Source organism: Rhineura floridana, chromosome 1 (assembly GCF_030035675.1).
Source record: "Rhineura floridana isolate rRhiFlo1 chromosome 1, rRhiFlo1.hap2, whole genome shotgun sequence".
NCBI lineage: Eukaryota > Metazoa > Chordata > Lepidosauria > Squamata > Rhineuridae > Rhineura > Rhineura floridana.
Genome location: NC_084480.1, coordinates 319394468 through 319403093, shown reverse-complemented (window position 1 = coordinate 319403093; position 8626 = coordinate 319394468). Strand labels below are relative to the sequence as shown.

The 8626-nt window shown below is 50.2% G+C and overlaps 1 protein-coding gene across 1 annotated transcript in view; it reads left to right on the top strand.

Moving 5' to 3' along the window:
* Positions 1-238: 238 nt before the first annotated feature.
* Positions 239-8626, top strand: part of LOC133375477 (1-phosphatidylinositol 4,5-bisphosphate phosphodiesterase gamma-1-like) — a 122222-nt gene continuing 113834 nt past the window's right edge. Inside the window, exon 1 of the mRNA XM_061607106.1 lies at positions 239-1484. Coding sequence (XP_061463090.1) covers positions 1250-1484 — 235 coding nt within the window. The 5' untranslated portion in view covers positions 239-1249. The remainder of the gene's footprint in view (positions 1485-8626) is intronic.

Here is an 8626-nt window from a genome sequence, read left to right as displayed (position 1 = left end):
CACCATGTTGGCGATGGTTCCACCAACAATCTGTGCGCACGTGTGTGTGTGTGTGTGTGCATCCTGCCACCCTGGACTGGTACCACCGACCCCTCCCGCTTGCTTCCTCTACCAGGTCTCCCGTCCGCCTCTAGATGTCGCCCTCCACCACCTTTCCTTCCACGCCCCCCCCTTTCGTATTTTGCTTTCTCTTAAGATCCAGGATTTTTTTTCCTCCTAAATTCCTTTCTGGTCTCTTTCCGGCCATGTGCGATTGCAGTTTCCTCTGGGCGTCCATTTCAGCAGCCTGAAATTAATCAGCGGGGGATAAAGCGAGGACAAGACCGAGAAAGGAGGAAGAGAAGGAGGGAGAAGAGCTTAAGGGAAAGGAAGGGGGTCCCCCTCTACACCCCACCCCACCCCACCCCATCCCTTGCTAAGCTCTCCCAGCGCCTTTCCCTTCCCGGGAGGAGGAATTGCATCTGCCAGGATCTCTGCAGAGGAGCCACCCCGCCTGGGATCTCCTCCTGGGATTTCTGCAGAGGGGGGCAGCTATTTGGAGAGGCCCCTCTTCACTCCCGGAGGTCCCTTGCCTGGTGTGAGTGCATGGGGTGAGGCGGGGGTCCCTGTGGGGTGTCTGCTTGGGCGCGGGCATCGATCCTCTCCCACCCGTGCAAAGCCCACCTCGGGAGGCGCTTCTCTAGGGCTTCTGCTTGTAGAGCGCATTATCTCTCCTGTTGCTACTCACCCCCCCCCCACTGACCAACCCACCTACCCCTCTCCATCATCTCCATCCTCACAGCAATGGCTAGATTCCCATCCCCCCCTTCCTTCCTGGGCCACAATCCCACCCGCTGCCGGGTGGGTTGATGCAGCCCCTCTGAGCCTGGCCTGACCCAAACCGCCTCTTCCCAGCGGCGAATCCACTTTTTCCTGGATTCGCCCCCCCCCCGCGAGAATTGCAGACTGGTGCCATCTCCACCCTTTCCAGCCCACTATCTGAAGGGCGTCCTGGATTTATCTATTTTTTAAAATCCCTGTCAGTGTCCTATGCAGTACTGAGAAGGAGACGTGAAATCTAGGCAGACCTGGTTCTCTGTCACAGCTTAGAGAGAAAAAGGTTGTTGAGATATTTTCATTGCCAGCCAGAGTTTTTAATACAAACCACAGCCAGGGTGGTCTGCAGGAGCCAGAGCTCACCTCCAGGATTTTGTGGTGGCTTTCGAGTTTACATGCTCCTTCCTAGCCCGGCCATGCGGTGGTGAAGGAGATGATGTCTCTGTCCAGACTGAACAGCTTTGCCAATGGCTTCCTGGAGGACCCCTCCAGGATGGAGGCCGGAGGGGGTGACATCGCCAGGGTTCTCAAGTGCTTGGAGATGGGCACCGTCCTGACTTTGTTCTACCAGAAAAAATCCCAGAGGCCCGAGCGGAGGACGTTTCAGGTCCGCCTGAAGAGCAGGCAGGTCGTCTGGAGCCGTACAGCTGAGAAGGTGGAAGGGGATGGTGAGTGTGGGACGCTGTTGCGCCGTGCCTGCGGAGCAGGGAAGAGAGATGGCAGTGGGATGAACAGAGGAGGTGGGCTGAAAATAGGGGATCCAGAGCAAAGTAAGCCTGGTGCAAGATTTTGGAGAATCAATCATCTGGAGACCTTGGGCTGTGGGTCTTCACTAGGAAGCAACACGGCCTAGTGTGGAGTTTGCCCAAATTAGTCCCAGGCTGGACTGTGCTGGCCACATGGCAAGGGGAAGGGCCCTAGCTCTCGCAGAATCATGGAATAGTAGAGTTGGAAGGGGCCTATAAGGCCATCAAGTCCAACCCCCTGCGCAATGCAGGAATCCAAATCAAGGCATTCCCGACAGATGGCTTTGCATGAACAGAGCATCTGCTTTGCATGCAGAAAGGCACAGGTTCAATCCCCGGCATCTCCAGGTGGCCTGGGAGAAACTCCAGGTCTGAAATCCTGCTGAGCCACGGCTGGTCTGTGTATTCCAGGGGTTCCCAAATTGTGGTCCATGAGCTTCATCAAGTGCTCTGTGGCATGTCTGTAGATTTGTGGTTAAAGATGCGAGATGGCACACCGGTCGCATTAAATGCTCATAATGGTGTTTAATTCCATTTTTATTTCTTTTTTTCCTTAAATTGTATTTTGTTGTATTGCAATTTGAATTCTATGGAATTATATGTAAGAAAAACAAGATGCAACCGGCAGAGAAATCATTAAGTGGTCCATGCATGCTCAGTGTCATTAGGAAACATGGCTGCTAGGACTGGCATGCCAGGATCCTCCACGTGCACCTCAGGAAAAGTTGTGAGAACAACGGCTGTGGGCAGGGAAGGCTCAGAGGCTTGTTGAGGTTATCAAACGTGGTAGGATCTGAGGTTGCTTGTGGCTGCTGCAGAGAATAGGGACCAGGTGCCTTGGGCTGAGTCAGGGTACTTCTAACGCCTTTGGCTTGCATGTCACCACTGCAAAGGTCTTTTGTGCAGTGTTTTAGTAATGTGGCATTGGAGCCGTTATTGTTTACCACATTCACTGCTCACTGGGGCAGGGTATTGCCAACATGTCACCTCGCTGCTGAAAGAATTGCACTGGCTGCCCCTTTGCTACCAGGCCAAGTTCAAGGTGCTGGTTGTGGTGTACAAAGCCCTATACAGCTTTGGACCAGGATACCTGAAAGACCATCTTATCCCTTACATATACAGTCAAACACTGCGCTCTGCAGGTGAAGGCCTCTTGCAGATACCATCTTATCAGGAGGTCTGTTCCGCACAACATAGGAAATAGTTTTCCTATGTTTTGTGGCACCAACCCGTTATAATTCCCACCCCTTAAATATTAGACAGGCGCTGTCTCTGTTGTCTTTTCAGCATGTGCTCAAGACCTTTTTCAACAAGCCTTTTAAGCGGAGACCTTATCCCAGTCTGTGCTAGAATTGCTTTCTAAGATGTTTTTAAAGTTGTTTTTTAAAGATGTTTTTAAGATGTTTTGTTTTAATATGTTTCAAAGTCTTTTGTTTTTGAGATGTTTTAAAGTGCTTTTAATGTTTTTGTTTGCCTCTCTGGGCTCCTTCTGGGAGGAAGGGCTGGATAGAAATTTAATAAATAAACAAAATAATTCAACCTAAACTGTGATGGTGCTATCTAGTAGTTTTGTAGACTTTCACCAGAGGGAGTGGTGCGCAGAGAGGGCGTGGGGGAAAAATAGGTCATAAAGTAAAAACACTGACATCTAGTAAACATCAAGCATGTCTCGTTGTTTCGAAGTCCTCCAGGTCATAGCGTGTGGGGCTGGGGATGAAAAAACCTTGGGCTTGCCAAGGACTTGGGAATTCTTGGGAAATGTAGTTTGTGAAGAGTGTGGAGAATTTTGAGACCCCTATTCCCCTCCCAGAGCTAAATTCCCTGAGTTCCCTGGGAAGAGGGATTGATTGTAAATTGGGGTCTCCTAACAACTCCCGCCTTAATAAACTACAGTTCCCAAGGTTCTTTGGGGCAAGCCATGGTTCCTAAAGTGGCATCATAGTGCTCTAAATTTTAGGTGCAGATATGGCCTCAGTGTTCACTGAGCACACTCTGTTATCATTGAGATGCTTTTGGAGTAGGGTTGCCAGGTTCAGGGCCTGAGACTGATCCTGTATCTTTAGGAGAAGAGAAAGTCAGCCAAGTGCAGGTGTTCTTGCAACAATGTAATGGGAAAAACCACAAGGTGGGATTCTCCCTTCCCCCTGCACAACTTTTAAAGATACAGAAGGGCTCGGTTGCCAGGCCCAGCCTCCAAGAGGTCTTCTGTATCTTTAAAAGTTGTGCAGGGGGAAGAGAGAATTCCACCTTGTGGTGTTTCTCCCACCCACTGCAAGCCAGGTTTGTCACAGTGATGTCAGGTGACCTGTTTTTGAACTCAAACTGCGCATGCAAAGGGACGGTGCTCTTCAGGCCCTGAGGTTCAGCTGATCCTCAGGGCTTACAAAGCCTGGCTCATGGTGCTTCACAAGCCCTGAGGATCAGCTGATTGTCGGGCATGCAAAGCACCATGCACAAGGCTTTGCAGTGCCACTGCTCGGCAATGCTTCCACACACCCCTGTTGCCCAGTGTATTTTTATCTCCCCCTTCCCCCAACATCATATACAACATCAGGTGTAGGGCAGGTCATCGTGGCTTGACCAAAACAATTAGGCCTGTGGGCTGGAGGTTCTCCATCACAGCTGTAGGAGGAAGGAAGAGATGAAGTAGGATGTGTACCACCTGGCAGGGATGTTTGTGGACCCTCTCGTTAACCAATAGCTGCAATTTCTGTAAATGAAATGATGATGATGATTTATTAGCCCCGGTCTAATCACAACCACAGCCTTTTGAAATTGTGGGGTTTTCTCTTTTCCTAAATCCAAAATCTTGTCACAGATGTTCACTTGGAGGTCCATATGCATAAGGCATTGCCTTACCTAAAGCAGCTGCTTCTGTAGTGGAGCCCGGTGGTTCTGTGGCAAACCATCCAAACTTTGGGAGTTGGCCCAATATGACCAGCTCATCTCTGAAAAAATATATTGATCCCAAATCACTGTATGCCGCCATAGCTTTTGCCTTTATTTCCAGGCAGTGTATGTACCACCTTGACGCTGAGGAATTGCCTTGACAGAGAAGGAGCAACAGCTGTCCCTAACCCTATTCCTTCTCCTAAATCTCCACTTTGTGTTGCATCCTCTTGTGGAGTTAGAGGGCAACTAAGTTCCATTCCTAGAGCTCGTCAGCAGAGAATTTGGGCAAGGCCATAGCTCAGGGGCCGGGCATCTGCTTTGCATGCAGAAGGTTCAGTCCCTGGCATCTTCAGGAGAGACCCCTGTCTGAAACACTGGAGAGCTGCTGCCAGTCAGTGTGGGCCATACTGAGCTAGGTTCAAGGTGCTAATACTGGGGTACAAAGCCCTGTACAGCTTGGAACCAGGATACCTAACAGATTGTCTCATCCTCCATATACCCAAGTGATCACTGTGTTCTGCAGGGGAGGGCATCCTGCAGATATCGTCCTATCAGGAGACCCGTTCTGCACAATATCACCATCGGGGATTTAGTGTGGCAGCACCTACCTTTTGGAACTCCCTCCCACTGCATATCAGATAGGTGCCTTCTCTGTTGTCTTTTCAGCACCTGCTAAAGACTTCCTCTTTCAACAAGCCTTCTAAGATTGGAGACATTCTACTGGAGGCATTCTAGAGGCAGCTGGACAGCCATTTGTCGGGAATGCTTTGATTTGGATTCCTGCATTGAGCAGGGGGTTGGACTTGATGGCCTTACAGGCCTCTTCCACTATTCTATGATTCTATCCACAGACAGCCATCTGTCGGGAATGCTTTGATTTGGATTCCTGCATTGAGCAGGGGGTTGGACTTGATGGCCTTACAGGCCCCTTCCAACTCTATTATTCTATGAAGATCTTTATCCCAGCTGGTATCTGTTTTGAATTTGAATTGATTTTAGGCAACTGCTGCTGTTGTTCTAATCTGTTTGTATATTTATAATTGTTTTTTAAAAATTGTTTTTATATATGCAATTTTAACTTTTCAATGTAAGTAAACTGTTTTATATATGCTATACTGTAGATTGGTTTGTAAGCCCATGTTGGGCACTGGCTGAGGGCCCCTGTGGCAGAGAGGGGCCCCTGGTGCTGGGCAGGTGTAGGACCCTCTCTGCAATCCATGCCAGCATAGCGTCACAGAGAGTGGGCCCCGATGCTGGCGCGGATCACAGAGTGGAAGACAACCTCCCACCACTGTGGGCTGGCCATGCCACTTCCTGTGCCGATGTGTTGCTGTGTCAGTGCGCTAGCATGCTGTGCATGCATGCTTGCTGTCAGCCAACATGGCAGCGGGAGTGTCAACACCCCCCCGCTGCCAGCTTGGGTGTTGGCAGGCATGCGAGTGCAGCACACCAGTGTGCTGACGCGGCTGGGCCTATTTAAGCCCCCAGTGGCGATAGTGCCGCCACATCGCTGCCACCTTTGAAGGCCTGCTGCAATCTGGTACTGGCTGTGTTGCTTTCAGACGCCTCATGGGAAGAGATTAATACAGTAGGGCCCCGCTTTTCGGCGTTCCGCTAATACGGCGGCTTTCAATTAGAGTAAGGCCCCACTCATATGGCACTTGTTCCACTTTTTTCAGGCATCGGGCACCATTTTATTGAATGAGTTCCTCTTTTCGGTGGGTTTCACTTTTAGGTGGGGGTCTGGAATGTAACCCGCCATATGAGTGGGGCCCTACTGTAAGTGAAATTATTAACACTAATGATACAGGGTGAAATGGACCACTATCTCACTCAGCTTCCTATGTGCCTAGATTGCGCCTGTTCCTGGGTCTTTAGGGCCCAACTTCATCACCCACGAGGGCTCGTGGAGCGTTTAGTATCTTCTTCCTAGGAGAAAGAAGTTTGGCAGGTACTATTCAGGGTGCTTCTGGGTGAAGAGAATCCCTACCTGCTGGCTGGCAGCTATTAAAGGCAAGGAACATGCTGTAGGGACTGTACAGGTGCCATGCTCTGTGTTATGTGTGCTTCTGGAGCCAGAGGCCATTAGTGCTGGCTGCGTAAGTGCAGTGCCTGGCCAAGGCTGGCTTTGAAACGATGAGAAATGATGATGAAACAGAGAAAAGGGCAACGAAAGTGATCAAGGAGATGAAGCAACTCCCCTATGAGGGAAGGTTCCAACATTTGGGGCTTTTTCGTTTAGAAGAAGTTAAGGGGCAGGGTGCAACATGACAGAGGTGCATAAGATGACGCATGGAATGGAGAAAGTGCATAGAAAGAAGTTCTTCTCCTTTTCATATAATACTAGAAACTGGGCCATCCAATGAAGGTGAACTTTGGCAGGTTCAGGGCAGACAAAAAGGAATACATTTCTTCACACAGCGCTTAGGTAAATTGTAGAATTTGCTGGCACCGGATGCTGCGATGGCCACCAACTTGGACGAGTTTAAAAGGGAATTAGACCAATTACTGGAGGATAAGACTATCAGTGGCTGCCAGATCCAACGGCTGTGTTCTCCTTTCACTGTCAGAGGGAGTCCGACTCTGCCTATCAGTTGCTGGGCAGCACAAGTGAAGAGAGGGCTGTTGCGCTTGTGTCCTGCTTGTGGACTTCCCATCAGGGCGTCTGGCCGGGCCACTGTGTGAACAGGTTGCAGGATGCAATGGCCTCACTTTGCACTGATGCAGCAGATAAGCTCTTGTTTTGTAAACCGCTATTAGCTGTGCATTTTTATTTATTTATTATTATTTATTTTATTGATTTATTACATTTATACCCCACCTTTCTTTCACCATGGAACCCAAGGCGGCATACATGTGGTTCTCAGGCGGTCTCCCATCCAGGCACTGACCAGAGCTGACCCTGCTTAGCTTCAGCATGGTGGTGGCCTCATGTGCCTTCAGACCATAGCCGAGGAGCCATTTTTAAACCCAAGTATGTATGGGAGATGCCCCAAATTGCAAGATGCTCTGGGATGTCTAACAGATGTGCTGAGACGAGGCTGTAACACAGGAGATTGTACTTTGCTCACGTCATCAGGCCATATTGCCTCCTTTTGTGTTTGCAGATGGGCTCTTGCCTTCCTGCCTTCCAAATTCCTTAACTTCCTTATCTCCCACAAATCAGAGAACAGATTTCTCCAGCCTTTCCAGAATGGGCTAAAACCTGGTCATTGCTTGACTGTGTCTTTTAAGTCCTCTCAAGACACAGGAATGTTCAGCTCAAGAACAATCTAACAGCAGAGGGAGAATATTGGGTCACGGAATGGTGTTGGGCAGCCCAGCTTCTGTGAGTGAAGTTGAAAGGTCAGTGTAGCTGGGAGAAAATGGGCACGTGGCCTAAGGCGGTGAGGTACAGTCATCTGGCTCACTGGCAGGCAAAGGGACAGTACCAAGGGGAAAGGAATGTAGCTCAGTGGCAGAGCATCTACTTTGCATGCAGAAGGTCCCAGGTTCAATCCCCAAGGACATCTCCAGATAGGTCTGGGAATGTCCCCTGCATGAAACATTGCAGAGCCTGTGCTGCCAGTCAGGGTAGACAGTACTGAGCTAGATGGACCAATAGTCTGACTGAGTAGAAGTCAGATTCCTGTGGGTCTGTCACAGTGGTAGGGCACGTGTTTTGCATGCAGAAGGGAGAGACCCCTGCCTGAAACCCTGGAAAGCCTCTGCCAGTCAGTGTAGGCCAAGGGTAACCAATGTGCTGACCTCCAGATTGCAACCCACATAATCCCCCCCAGCCAGAAAGGCCAATGGTCAGGGATGGTGGGAGTTGTAGTCCAGATCATCTGGAGGGCATCACGTTGGCTACTCCAAGTGTTGACAATATTGAGCTAGATGGGCCAGTGGCCTGTCTCAGGGGAGGGCAGCCTCTTATGCTTCTGTGACTAGGTGAGCCTTTGGTCTGATCCATCAGGGCTCTTCTTAGGTGGCCCAGGGCTCTGAAGGGAAAGAGCGCAGGAGTGGCCAAGCCAAGGAGTCCAGGAAGCCGAAGGCAGAACAGCAGAGAAGACTCTGGTTGGGAAACCAGGACCCGAGAGGAAGGTGGGTGGGGGAGATGAAGGCTGGGGGTGGGTGGGGGAGAGTTGGAAGAGGTTTGGAGAACAGGAGGGGTTCCAAGAGAGAAGGACTTG